We start from the raw sequence: 14,549 nt of genomic DNA, 5'->3' as shown, positions 1-14,549 counted from the left end.
AGCATAATCAGCAGGTCTTCATCCAGATGATTCACAATGAGATGGATAATAAAATTGCCAGAAAGAATTAACAAGGTCCAAAGTAGATCCAGGTCCTCAAATTGGTGCAATTTAAATTTTGTTCGTCCCTCGCTTCTTCAAAAAGATTAGCTTTGAAATGTCCTTTGGTTCTCATGCCATGTCCCTGCTAAATTGTCATTTCACTCATTGTTTCCCTGCCACTCAACATGAGTTCCTTTACAAACAGTTTTCATTGAAGATTTGGCATCCAGCTGTTGGGAAGCTTGATCTGTCTATCAGGCCAAATAAAATGAACCCACTACAACATATAATAAATAAAAGTAATGTTCATTTTCTCGATCTTACCAGTCCCAGAATCTTGTTTTTGTCATGTTGAGGGATGAATAGAAGCTCAGCAACATGTTTAAGAAGTGTTGTTTCCTTCAACAGGCTGCACATACAATAAAACAAAAGCTCTTAGCAGCTAGCATAGTAGCATAGCACTGTACATTTAGTAGTTGCCATCTTCACTCAGAGTCTTGAGGAGTACCTCCTCTACCACAGTGTCACCTGGTGGTATAATAACGATGATAAAACATAACAATCTTACACTTGAAATAATATTAAATTATTGTGGCCCTTCTTTGCAACTTTTTATCAAGCACAACTATTGATATATTGATTTGTCGTTTGCAACTAGCTTTAACTTTAAAAAAAGGTTGATTGGCTTTACACAACAGAACACAAGGGTGTCTGCTAATTCTCAGACGTCCGTCAGAGTCTCTCTACCATTTCGCCAAGCCTGACCTCCCCCCCCCCCCACATCTCTGCATGCATGTACAGTGTTTGTGTCTGCATCGGGGAGTTGTTGAAGGACCAAACCGTCTGCAGTTACCAGATGAGAAAATGTTGAAGACAACATATTATGTCTCAGCGGGTTTTATTCAATGCATTGATAGAACTTTTGAGGATATGAAAACAAATGAAGTCAGACTGTTTCTTGTCACCATCCACATGCTTTACAAAACAACATTAAAAGGGAACCATTTTCAATTTGTATTTATTTAAATTACTTTACTTTTACTTTTTACTATATGTATTATTATATTTTCTTGTTTCTTGTCTAGTTTTTGTTTAAATTCAAAAACCAAATGTTGGTTTCTTGATTAGTTTGATGGCTCAAGTCGTGGTGTGGGTTCGTTTTATGGGAGAACCTTTGTGGTTCAACCATTGCCTCAATACAGCAGCCGTGAATTCATGTCATATCTGGGAACTAATCATATCATCAATGACATAGTTATATCTGTCACATGAAAGATATGTAAAATGAGACATGGACAAAGAGAGAGACTACTTTAGTACTTAGTGGTCTAACAAGTCGAGTAGTGTACCATGTGGACTTCCCCTTATTATCGAGTCTTACTGGTAGACATACCAGGATAACAAATATAAAAGGGTATTTGGCGCCTAGACGGCGAATCACCAAAGTCGTTTCTGATTTGGTTCGGCGATGTCAGACATGAAAAAAGTTCCAATTTACACCACTGAACAAATCTGTGGCTTAAGATAGTTGTTCATCCAAGTGCATATAGGGGTCGCTGTATTTATTACACTCCCCAAGAGGGATTTAGTGCCTGTCTTAGAAATGGATGGAGGCCAGCAGCTTTGCTGAGTTTGGTGGGTTTCTGGCCTTATAAGAGCACTCCATCTTCATTAGCAGTGTGACTCATGTGAGAGTACCAAACAAAAAGCAAATGTTAGCAGTTTAAAGCGTATTTTTTCATTAATAAAAATATGGGCACTCCCTCAAGTTTATATTTCAACAAAGCGACAATGGAGGTGATTGCCGTTGGATGGGAGGCGTATTTCTCCATACCTTTACAGGTATTGAGGCGTGTTTCAGGTGAGCCAGGCGTGATTGATATTGATATTGATTAATCCTCTTTAGGATTGTGGAGGAGCATATTTTAGTATGTGAATATAGAAAAACTACATAAAAATAAACAATGAAATCACGCACAAAATGAAAGCATATAAACTATATATAGACCCCCCTATAAACATAGATCCCCCCTGAGGCAGCATGATTCAAACCCCAACAATCTACTTGATGCCTGCCACCATGTGGATCCACCAGTTGGCCTGTACAGTCCAGCCCAGGTGTTCACACAGATCGATTTTCTGGAGGAAATGCTCCTTGGCCTCTGCCTCACTTTGTTCCTCCTGGAGCGCCTCCCGCAGGTAACGCATGTCCTCTGCAGCGCCCAGCTCAGGGATGCCCGTCAACAGCATGAGGGAGAAAAGGGTGACCAGCATTCGAGAGTGCGAGCGCAGGGAGAGGTAAGCTTCGGTGCAAATGTCCTAATATGGAAAAATGTGGGTGAGGAACGGAGGACAGGGAGGAAACATAAGGAAATGAGGACACACTGAATAACAGGAAACTATGATGGTACATTTACACTTGCACAGAGGATTCACTTGCCCCTTCACCTTCCACGCTAAACACATACTCCTCCATCAATAAGAACGTTTTGTCATCAAACGATGAGGCATTTAAATCCCATCCATCCATCCATCCATTGTCAAACCGCTTATCCTGCACACAGGGTCGCGGGGGGGCTGGAGTCCATCCCAGCCAACTTCGGGCGATAGACAGGGTACATCCTGGATTGGTCGCCAGCCAATCGCAGGGGCATTTAAATCCCTATTCTTTAAAACAGCAAGACCCCTGGTTATCATTCGCCAAAAGATAATTATTTTCGAGCATGGAACAAGCACTAATGCTTGTTTTCAGAAGGGCTCTTATGGATGAATATACACCATCTGGGGGCCCTTCCAGTAGAGAAAATGCAATTCAGTTCCCTCTGAGGTGTCTTTTCAGTGTGAAAATGTGATGCAGTGCCTTCTGGGACATAAAACTTTATTTATATCTATCTAAGCCTCTTTTACCTCAGACTACACATCGTTGGCTATTTGAGATGGATTGATTGGAATAAGTTGCTGCACTTTTTTAGTGTTTTCACAGGATGTGTTGACAATATATACACCGTAACAAATTGCTGTAAATTTACGGTGCATTTCTAACGGTATCTTACAGTATGTCACAATAACTGTAACATACAGTTCATTTTCCATCCCTTGTAAATAACGGCCAATGTCATAAATAAACAGTTAAAGCTGTCAATTTACAATAATAGCAGACTGCCGTAATTCAACTGCACGTTATAAATTCCTGGCGTCCTTGCTGCCAGTAAAATTTACAGTGATTTTTTTTAGAGTGTACACAAAATGCAATCAAATTATCAGTGTAACCACACACAAAACCACAACAACACCTGCACACAAATAGAGCTTCTCACCCTGAAGCGCTGAAAGTAGAGGCTGTTGCGGCTTTTGCCCCCGCCCATGACATGCAGGAAGTCCGGCGTGAGGACGAATGGCACACGCTCCCTCTTCATGCCGAGGAAGTGCTTCCTATTACCCAAGATGTGACCGAAGTCGATGTGAAACAGGTTCCCTGAGAGGTCCCGGGAAATATAAAGAGCATTTAGCATTCAGCTAAGTCCAATTCACAGCTTGTGAGAATCTGAACCACCTTTGTGGCGCATACCTTGGTCTGTGATCATGATGTTGTCATTGTGTCGATCTCCTATACCCAACACATACGTGGCCACACAGTAGCCCGCACAGGACTGCACGAACCTCTCCACGGTCTTGTAGTGCTGTAGTCAATACAACCGTTACACAACCGATGATGTGGCAGAGCAAGAATAGAGGAATAAAAGTCAACTGGTCTACACTCTTGATTCAGGCAAGCTGTAAGAAGCTTTCATTAGAAGGTAAAAGTGAAAGTATATTGAAGAAAGGACCATCTAGGGACAAGATGTGTCTACTGAAAAAATGAAGTCTCTCTGTGTGCGCACAGACAAAAATAGAAAAGGCTATTAGTCAATGTTTTGAAGTCCGACTGACGTTATTAAGCAGTTAGGCTTTTTTCATTTGGATCCACATCTCGCAAATAACCCTGCCTTTGATTGTCTTCCACATTTCTTCTTACTATTTCCTGAAGTGGACCTTTGGACTTGAGCCACTCAAACAGAGCATCGTTCTTGAAGGCTGCTGAGGTGCCTCCCTGGCTCCAATGGACAGCAGCGATGGTCACAGCATTCCTCACAATCTCAATCATACCTGTCGAGGAGAAACCTGCTTTCACTTTTTTTGTTGTTGTTCTGTTTATGTCCCTTTTCATAGGACGTACTTAAAGATGACCAAACGTCCAAACTACAAAAGAAAAAATAAGCTCCTCCGACTAGGGTGACGTCTTTGGTTAAGAAATGTTATCTCATCTATGAAATATGAAGCAGATATATAAAATATCTCTGTTGTCTTCTACTCTGCTCTTTCTGTTTCAACAGCGATGGCTTGATTCCAGATGCGTTTTGGTAGCTTGGTAAATAGAACACGCTCATAATGTCCTGGATTCGATTGCAGTCTTTGGACCTACGGAGCAACGTTTATTGTTGTCCTTCATATTGCTAAATGTGTGTAGAATTTGTCAGAAGCTGCCAGAAGAAAACTGTAATATTGTGTAAACATTAGGGAAAAAGGAAACAATACTCCAAGTGGGGTTTAGTTCAGTCTAATAACTTAATAGTATTCAAATATATTCATTATGATTTGCAGATGTAACTTCAGACAGAAGTTAAACGGCGAAAATGGTGGTGAAAATGACCAATGTTGTGTCCTGTGGAGATGCAGCCATACGGAACAAGGTTAAGGTCCAGATCTTTCTTCTGCCAGATAGAGTCCATCACCACCAGTGTCTGTATAGGAAGATGTCCAAAGTCAAGTGTCACTTAATCTAGGGGTAAAAAGATGTTAACCGAAAAAATCACCAACATTCTTTATTTTTTTGAGAAATAGATAAAGATTAAATGTATTCTCTTTAACCTGAATAACCAGCATGTCCTGTCTGAGGTCGTCCCCCTCTTTGAAGATTATTCCCACTGGTGTGGCAGAGGTGGGTGACGGCATGGGAGAGAACTCCAGCCATAGAGGCTTCTTCTTGGAGGCCATCACCTTGCATTTGTCCAGCTGGACAAGAAGGATTAAAGAGAACTGTTGTGCTCGTCCTGAGCTTGGCGGTTTATAGGGAATGGGTTTTGTTAAAGGTCTAAAGCTGTAACAGTGTTCAAGTTTGATTATTTTCTATATATATATATATATATATATATATATATATATATATATATATATATATATGTGGTGTAGTCCATCCATCTGAGCACATGAACCTGCATTCAAACTCTGCATCATTCAGTGCCTGACTTGGAATATTAATTCTTAATTAGATTGGGTAGTTCAGTATCCCTAACTAGCCAATGTTAATCAACTGACATCTTTGTAGTATTGTATAAACTTGCAATGCACCTGCATTTCACATTCTGATTAGTGAAGGTCAGAGTAGCTGGATTGGCCTGTAGAACATGAAACATGATGGGCAAATATTTGAGCTCGAAATGATTAAATGAATGTAAAGGAGCGCAATGTCAAGCCGGAGAGACAGGCACACAAAGATTTGAGCGAAAGAGAGGAGGGAGATCGAAAAAAGGGGAATGCGAGGGACGAGAAAATGAGCCGGGCCGAATCAAAGAGAGAAAGACCGAAACTGACGAGTGAGCTAATTAATAAATTATAACCCGCCCACTGCACTGCCAAAGCCTTTTGCCAAATCATGTAAAACGTTCGTGTACCAGAAAACAATTAGTTCCTAGCTGATGGACCTAGTTTAAAAGCCTATGTGTGTGTGGACAGAAATGTACTACTGGGAAGTCGGGGCGTCAGGATGAACCAATCACCATCAGAAAACACAAATAACATTCAACACACTTTTTCAGACATACGAGCAACGTTAGCCAGGCTTACCAGGATCCTTCCGGCTTTAATTCGGGGGTCAAAGGGCAGCAGAAATTCATTCGGCAGATTACTTTGTTTTAGAAGCTCTCTGAGCTTCAGAGGAGCTAAAGCAAAAAAACAACAACACAAAGACAGACGTATATGGTAGATTAGTGGGCCCATTTTGGCTACTGAACATGGGGGGCCAACAATGAGGCAATCACTGATGGCTGGAGGAGCAGATGTTTGTCTTTTCATACCTTCTTGCTTCTACAGATAATCACTCATGAGTGCATGTTATGAAACAAGTGGTTTGGACCAAGCAATCTGAGCCCCTGGACACTTGGAACATTACATTACAGGTTATTTAGCAGACGCTTTTATCCAAAGCGACTTACATTACACTTTAAACCCATGGCTTTTCACATGTTGCCCAGGGAGCAATTAGGGGTTAGGTGTCTCGCTCAGGGACACTTTGACTTGAGACATTGGGCAGCCGGGACTCGAACCGCCAGCCTTGCGGCTCACAGCGCACCCGCTCTACCCCCTCCACCACATCCTCAAATTTTTACTGAAAAACATCACTCTGCCATTGCCATGGCAACGTGGAGCTGCCAGAGCTTTGTAACAAGCCCACAGTATTGATAGAAAATGGAGAAAAAAGAATTCAACTTTGTTCTGTCTGGCAAGACTGAGTTTTTGACGAAAAAGAAAAATGGAGACGCGTGAGGAGCTCAGTCAATCACAGAATTCAAGTAATTAGGTCAGTCCCTTGATCCCATTCAACATATATGTGCAGGAAATCGGCTTCAAGTAGATGTTTAGCTAAGGCATAAAGTGTTGCAGTGTGTGTAGCCATAGTTCCGTTAGCTGGCATCACTAGAGGCAACTAGGGGGGGCAGGTAAGAGTAGTGAGTGAGCTCAATGACAGCGTATAAAAGAGGCAATGAAAGGTGTTTACCGAACAAGAGTCTACCAAAACACAAGAGGTTCATGTGGCCATAATGATGATCCCAAAACATGATGCAGCAGAATGCGTAATGAGCCGATGGAGCAGAGAGCAGAGTTGGGATGACTGAATCCCAAGGGCCCGTTAAACCAAAGTGTCCAGAGAGAAAAGGAGGGTCCAGGAAAACGTACACCACAATACTGTGTAGTACAACCAGATTCAACAGGTGGGTTGAGCGAAGAGCAATTTGAAATACGTAAAATATCATGTGAAATTCTGCTTACTAGCATAATGATGAAATGAAAATAGCTATTATGAAGAAACAGGACATAACTTTCCTAAAAACACGATACACGGATTGTCAAAACAGAAGAGGGACCACTGAGGCAAGAGGCAACCTATTTTGGAAATATCTTTTTCAGATGCATCTCACCTGTAGGAGGAAGGTCGGTCTTGTCAGGGTAGAAATTCTTAATGGTTATAGCGACCTCCTGCAGGGCCTCCACAGCCTGGACCTGCTGGGTGAAGCTGTCGAGCATGGCCTGACCACAGCCCAGCAGGTAGGCCTCCAGAATCACAGCCATGCGCTGGCGGAAGTACAGGCCGCCTGCCACCTCACTGCGGACGTACCAGAAGAAGAAGTGGCCGATTCGCTTGCTCTGCGGGGAAGGAGGAGACATTGGAGGTGAGCTGAGTAATGGACACAGAAACATATCTGTTTCTCATCTGTCATGTCATGTTTCACATGTCAGGAACCAATCTGCGGCTGTCCCAAAATTCCTTCCAACTTCAGTTACAAGCTACTGTTCCTTGACCTCTGTGGAAAACGTCATGGGGTTAAGGAAAGATGGGAAGGAGAATTCCTTAAGGAGTTAGGGAAAAACAACTGTGGTGATTACAGAATATGGGACTACACTTTCAGTAAGCTACGTAATTATACATACGGCAGATGTCAATGACGCTGTTCTGCGATGGAGAAACTACAACAGGACTTTAAAGGACTTTAAAACCAAAGCAGGACTCAATGAACTGTGGCAACAAGGCTGTATGAAGAGCTCCTTTTGGACCGTCTGCTTGTCTATCTGCCTCTCCTCTGCACCTTCACCACCTTATGATTCCAAATGATTCCGTATCACTTCCTCAAACTCGTAACCCAGAGTAAGTCTACTGTGTAAGTCGGTTGATGTTATAAAAATTGATTTTTGATCAGCTATTTTGAGGATTTTTGGGCTCAATGACTGTATTGCACTTGTACAACGTACAACTACACTTTTCTTAACTTCACGTTTGGCCAAGTTCTCTGGGCGGTAAGTACTAGTATGATTGCAAATGTTAAATGGATGGAAAAATGATGCAGCACAAAAAAAAATATATTCATCAAAATGTATTATGCCTGTTGTTGTTGCTCCAAATATCGGGATGCTGCATGACTCACCCGCAGAGCTCTTTGGATGAGGTACCGAGCGAGGAAACTGTCATGATACGGTTCCACTTTAAGGGTCTGCATGAGTAAAAAGAACAGAGAAAAATCCTTTCACCACAATATGTTCAAGTATAAGTACCTCTACATAATAACAGGTATTAATGGCTAATGCTAAAAGATTTTATTACCTATTAGATGTATCCAAAATGGAAAAGTTACACCACCCTCACACCACCATCTTTTTTTGTGACTTTGGATCAGTGCGCCAAATTAACCATAGTGAATGACACACTTATATATAGATATAAAGTTTTTTCCATTCATCAATCAATTTGTAGATGTGGTAATAAGTAGTAAATCAAATGTGATTAAATGCAAATTTACTAACATTAATTATACGATAAAGCTCAATCCCAGTTTGGTCTGAAAGGCCTATCTGCATCACTTCTCTAGCATATTTTTTCACCACATACATGCATCAACTTAATGATAATACAATAATTTGTTAAATCCATTGTGCATTCAGGCATCAATGGTCACTAGCTAGAAGCCTCTTTTTGCCTAACTACTGCCAAGGGCTTAGGAAACACTCAATTACCAAAATCCAGTTGGACCAGTTGTGAATCTTAAGCTTTTTCAGGCCAATTGTTAGAGCCATTGAGTTTCCCGAAACACACACACACACACACACACACACACACACACACACACACACACACACACACACACACAAACACAAACACTTTGTCAAGCAAAACACTCTTGCTGTATCTTTCACATACCTGCACCAGCTGGAGCAAATACATTAATACATCGTCATTGGACAGGCGCTCCAATCTCTGCACTGCCAGTCTCCTGACCATCCTGTCAGAAAAATCCATACTCAGAAGCTCCAGTGCTACTGTCACATCCAACTCCCCAGGATCCCAGTTTCCCAGTAGCCAGTGGACATCCTCCACCACACTGCGGTCCATCCAATCAACATTGCGCAGATATTGGGGTAAATTGGTGCCGTAGCGGATGCTCTCCTCCCGGAACCTTTTGAGGCAAGACATGTTGGTGTTGGTGACTGAAGATGGGTATCTGAGAATTACAGTGTTTGTCGATGAGTCCTGGCGATGATTCCCATGTGGAAAAGAAGAAATTGTGCCAGGTGAGTTCAAAGGGGGTGAGGTGGGGGAGGCAGCATTAGGGGAGGTGGAAGATTTGGTCGGAGGGAGGCTGGCGGAAGAACTGCAGGAGCGTTCAGACGTGCAGAAGCTGTTTGGTAGAACCACAGGGAAGCTGTAGCGATCGAGAAGGAAGCTGATAGCCATGGAGTCTGCTATGTCTGGGTTAGTGGCAGAGGACAGCTTGTCGGCCTCGTAGGTGATGGCTTCTTCTTCCACGTCAGGGTAGGACCACATGTGCATGGTATAAGGGCCCTGGCTGAGCAACGACCTGCACACACAATTTGAAAATGAATTTAATATTAATTTGAAATGAGCAACCAAGACACTTTTTACTTAGCCAGATAAATCATATGTTAGCAGGTTGTCTCTTTCTGTAACTGAAAGTTGTAATTGATATTAAAAGCTAACCTGTGGTCAATGAGGAGAAGATTGACAAAGTAAAGCACATTTCCCATTCCTTTATGCAGGTCCGGGGCTTTAGTGAATGAAGACGATGATGACTTTGAGTCTTTGGTTTCTGGGGGGATGTCACCATGACTAGCATTAATAGTGAGAGCTAGCTTGGCTCCACGTGGCAGATCCCTGAGGAGAACATCGAACTCCAGCCACTCATTCCACAGCACTTCCTCTTCGAAAGCCTTGGGAAGGGAGGAAACCGAAGATAGAACCTTGTTGCCATAGAGTATGGAGGCTTTCACGTAAACATACTGAGGGCATTTGCTTGGAAGGTTTGGGATGTCGAAGCCAAGCAATTTCACTCGGAGCCTCCTGTTGCAGTCCCACAAGGATATCATGAAGATGTCGTCCACATCCTTCCCTTCGAAGCGGAGATCGTCGTGGGAGCAGAACTGACCACTGAAATCATCAACAAGAGGCCAGTCCACAAACTTGACAGCCTCGTCGGCGAGCTGCGACAAGTGGACCACGGACAGGTGGAGGTCTTGGTTGCTTTTCAGGCACTGTCGAACCCAGAGGAAATCGCTCAGGGGGTGTTCTCCAGATAGAAACTCTTCTCTCCCAGAGACTTTCAACACCAATCTGTCCAAAGTGTCATAATCTAGCCCATGGTCTGCCGCCACCCTTCCAAAAAATGTGAGAAGAACCCTTGGCGTTGCACTAAAGTCAACCTCTATGCTAAAGCTGATCTTGCTCATGTAATGGAAGGTGACCGGGAGCTTTCTGTTGAGCTGGCCCTGAAGGTCACTTGGAATATCGGCACTTGTTATCCAAGGCTCTGTGGCATACAACTCGTGGTCCCGGACCCTTAGCTCCTGTCTTCTTGAAGATGCCAGTTTCCTTCTGGTGAACTTGAGCTCGCCGAGTCTGTCGGACGCTTCTGTATCCAGGTCGTGTCCAATCAGGTACGCCAGAACACTCTGCTGTTTCTTCTTGTCCTCCAAGTTCATCGTCATCAGCGGTTTTACCACAATATGCGCCGAACGACGGCCGGTGTGGTCACAGGACCATGGAATGTCCAACGTCCTGATGACCTGACAGTCATCGTAGGCCTCGTACCAGTCGCCCCCCCTGGCATATAGCAGAGTGTATCGCTCCGGGTCCAACACTGCAAGTGGGTTTGGGTGGCAATTTCGTTCCTGTGCCTGAAGGTGTAGAGGCAAAGATTTTGTAAAATTGTTGATGGCTGCAGTTTGTTTATATGAATAAGTTATATTGTACATCAACACAGTTACAACAACCTATCCTAAGGGGGAAATGTAGGTGATTTAGGAAACTAAATTTACAGGAAATCTGTTGTTTAGGTATTCCACAATTAAAATGTTATCCTTATTGTGGTAAAGCAAAAGTCAATAGACATTTGACAGCTTTAGTTGCTTTTAGATACAGAGCCATACCGTTCCTGTCCAGTGAAAGGGCAGCCTGATCTCCAAAACCTGTTCGTAAAAATTTATACTAAAATTTTGAAGATACAAATTCATAGTGATACATACTAAATAAATACGGACTGCAACTGATGACGTCACCCTATTCAAAGTGAATGGGGACCTGCACCCCGTAAACAAGTCTAACGATGTAAAATAAACGTGTTGTGATTGCATTTTTAACGAGAAATCAATGTTAAATTGTAAGAATACACTACTAACCCGACCCCCTCAAAAAATTCAACTTGGCGGAGAGACGTTCACTCAAGGGGCGTGGTTAACCACCGCCAGTTAGTATGTATTGTTACGAATTTCTATGTCAAATATTTTGTATACATTTGTACGAACAGGTTTTAGGGGTTCACGTTGGGAAGGGACATATCTCAGAAATGTAGGATTTTTTAGTAAAATGTTCTTGACAAAACTATAGTTTGAACTGTTCCTTTTTTATTTTTTGAGAAAACTTTTTTTCCAGAGCTACATAGATCTGGCAGCACAGCGAAACTCAAACAAATAGAATATGAAGCATCGCTGTAAAATAAACTTGCCAACATTATATACAGGTTAACATAAGTAATTGTAGTCAAACACAGACTGGGAATATTTTCCTACAGAATGAAAACATTTCATTTTGATACTACATTTTACAAATGTGTGTTATTAGTACTTAAAGTAAAGTAAAGGATCTGAATAGTTCTTCCACCATTGCTTGAGACATTTTTGTACTTTTCCTGAGCCTGTCCCTTCTCCATTCCCAACCCTCATTCCCCGCTATTAGCACCATCTTAAAAAAAAGTCAATATATGTGTGCATACTGTATATTGAAAATAAACTGGATAGAAAACTCATCGGGCAAAATAGTAACAGTATAATAGTATTCTTTCTTATGAAGATTAGACAAATCAATAAGGTTTTGGCCTACCTGCATGCCAATGCCAAGCCGCAGCTGATAGACAGTGCACTGGTCGGGGAGTATGACCGACACTGACTCACTCGCGGTATTGAAGTTGTAATCCTCTTTGCCAGACGCCTGCTGTGGACCCGACCCATTGCTGAACTCACAGATGAATTTCAGGTTCTTCTCAGTGTGTCTCTGAGTTGGCATATCAGATAAAGAGTCCACAACAGGTGAATTGAAAGCCGGATTCCGGAGGAGTGAGGGATCCATCGGTACTTGAGTGAGAAAATCACAAACTAAGAACTCTGATTTTGACTAATTTTGGGATCCACGGATGCAGTGTGGTTCACCGGTTGCAGATGCAGCGCGCTAACAAAGAAAGTTATGAAAAAAACTCCACACGCAGGTGCTGCTTTTGAGCTCCTCGGGTGGAGTCCGAGTGACTAGCTTACCTGTTTGACTGTGTGAGACTGTATGTTCCCTTTTTTTTGCTCGGGGACTTCCTCCTTCTTTTACAGCACACCTCTCAAACATGTAGAGTTAAATACCAACCAAACACTCACTGACATTGTTGACTTCCTTATTCCCGTTTTACTCTTTGATAACAAATGGTGGTTAACAGTGTTCCACTTCTGCAAATGGAATAAACAATGAAAAGTGTCTTTGTTTTTGTTATGTACTCAGGAACAGTGGGTAAAGTGTTTTGCAATCACAAGGCTCAAAATTAGCTAGTGACAATGCACCGAACCTGCTTGGGTGGTTCGACCTGCTATTCTGCAAATGCACTTATAGTATCATGGTTGCGTCTTTTATCCAAAACCAAGAGTTGATATTACAGCTGGCACCCTTGTTGTATCCACAGACTAGTTTATTTTACCTTGTGAAATAAAAAGTAAAAATCTTGTGTTAAAAAAATATATACTTTTTTCAGGCATCAAACATTAAATTGTGCTTTAACTCTACAAGTGGAACGGTAGAGAAAAACGTGGTCAGTAAACGCTGACAAGATCAGCAATAGGCCAGTACTACAGTAAATGTGCAATAATCTTAGTTTTTTTGCACATCTGATTAAAGGGAAGTAGAGTATTGCTGGAGGATTGTGCCGCTTAACATATCACAAAAAGTATGACCCATAAGAGGAAGTACTATAGTTCTCCTTAGAATGTTTCAGCTGCAATAACATTCTCACTCAGAAGGTACTGATTCAGGCTCTTGTCATCTCACGCCTGGACTATTGTAACTCCCCCCTGGCAGGTCTCCCTGCTGCCGCCATTCGACCTCTGCAGCTCATCCAGAATGCAGCAGCTCGACTGGTCTTTAACCTTCCTTAATTCTCCCACACTACTCCACTCCTCCGCTCTCTTCACTGGCTACCGGTGGCTGCCCGCATCCAGTTCAAAACATTGGTGCTCACCTACCATGCTGTGAATGGATCGGGTCAAGCTTACATCCAGGACATGGTCAAACCCGACATCCCAACCTGCACTCTCCGCTCTGCATCTTCTAAACTGCTCGTCCCTCCCTCACTGAGAGCAAAACACTTGACTAGATCTCGACGCTTTTCTGTCCTTGCTACGAAATGGTGGAACGAGCTCTCTGAAGACACCAGGACCACAGAGAGCCTTCACATCTTCTGCCGCAAACTAAATACACACCTCTTCAGACTCTACCTCGACTAAAAAACACAAAACAAATTGTAGCACTTAAATTGTACTTGCACTCTTCAGATCAGCTATCACTTTCTTGTTTCTTGTTCTTCTGAGTTTGTATCCAAATAGTTGAAATGCTCTTATTGTAAGTCAAGTCACAGGACCTTCAATCCTGTGTTTTTGAACAACTAGATTTTAGTGGCACGGTATATCGAGGTAGACGAGAATGAACTGGGTTGTGTTTGAATCATTGTCGTGGTATACCGTCGAATGCACAGGGATTAAAAAATGACAACAATGTTTAAATCTGTAAAGTTCTGCCTGTAACTCATTGGTGATTTGTGAGATGTGAGATGGGAGAGCGAACAAGATATAATGTTAGTAAGGGATCCTTAGAGGTGCTGGTGAAGACATAATATATTTCAATCAGGAGAAACACGTCAGATGAATTGAAGGTACTTGTTTATTATTAACAGATGATATGCGATGAGAGTCTTGACAGAGTTGTTGCCGCTTGCACTTCACAGGGCCGTTCCCCTGAGCACCAAGATATATCCGCCCCATGGAGTACAGACACTGGTGGTGGTGGTTTCTGATAGAATGATGCGTTGATGAAGCAGATGTCTAAAATGATTGGGCGGAGATGGGCAGGTGGAGGAGTGCAGGACACCAGGCGCTGAACA

At 42.5% G+C, this 14,549-nt stretch overlaps 1 protein-coding gene across 1 annotated transcript; it reads right to left on the bottom strand.

Moving 5' to 3' along the window:
• Positions 1 to 923: 923 nt before the first annotated feature.
• LOC120829781 (phosphatidylinositol 4,5-bisphosphate 3-kinase catalytic subunit gamma isoform) lies at positions 924 to 12,681 on the bottom strand. Its single transcript, XM_040194192.2, has 12 exons — positions 12,242 to 12,681; positions 9,848 to 11,040; positions 9,050 to 9,707; positions 8,280 to 8,345; positions 7,278 to 7,503; positions 5,926 to 6,020; positions 4,951 to 5,094; positions 4,733 to 4,823; positions 4,058 to 4,188; positions 3,611 to 3,722; positions 3,360 to 3,517; positions 924 to 2,361 (listed from the first exon to the last, which is right to left on the bottom strand). Exons 1-12 carry the CDS (start codon positions 12,485 to 12,487, stop codon positions 2,104 to 2,106), a joined length of 3,378 nt encoding a protein of 1,125 aa, XP_040050126.2. The 5' UTR covers positions 12,488 to 12,681; the 3' UTR covers positions 924 to 2,103.
• Positions 12,682 to 14,549: the final 1,868 nt, after the last annotated feature.

Source organism: Gasterosteus aculeatus, chromosome 2 (assembly GCF_964276395.1).
Source record: "Gasterosteus aculeatus chromosome 2, fGasAcu3.hap1.1, whole genome shotgun sequence".
NCBI lineage: Eukaryota > Metazoa > Chordata > Actinopteri > Perciformes > Gasterosteidae > Gasterosteus > Gasterosteus aculeatus.
This window is presented reverse-complemented; position numbering and strand designations above follow the sequence as displayed.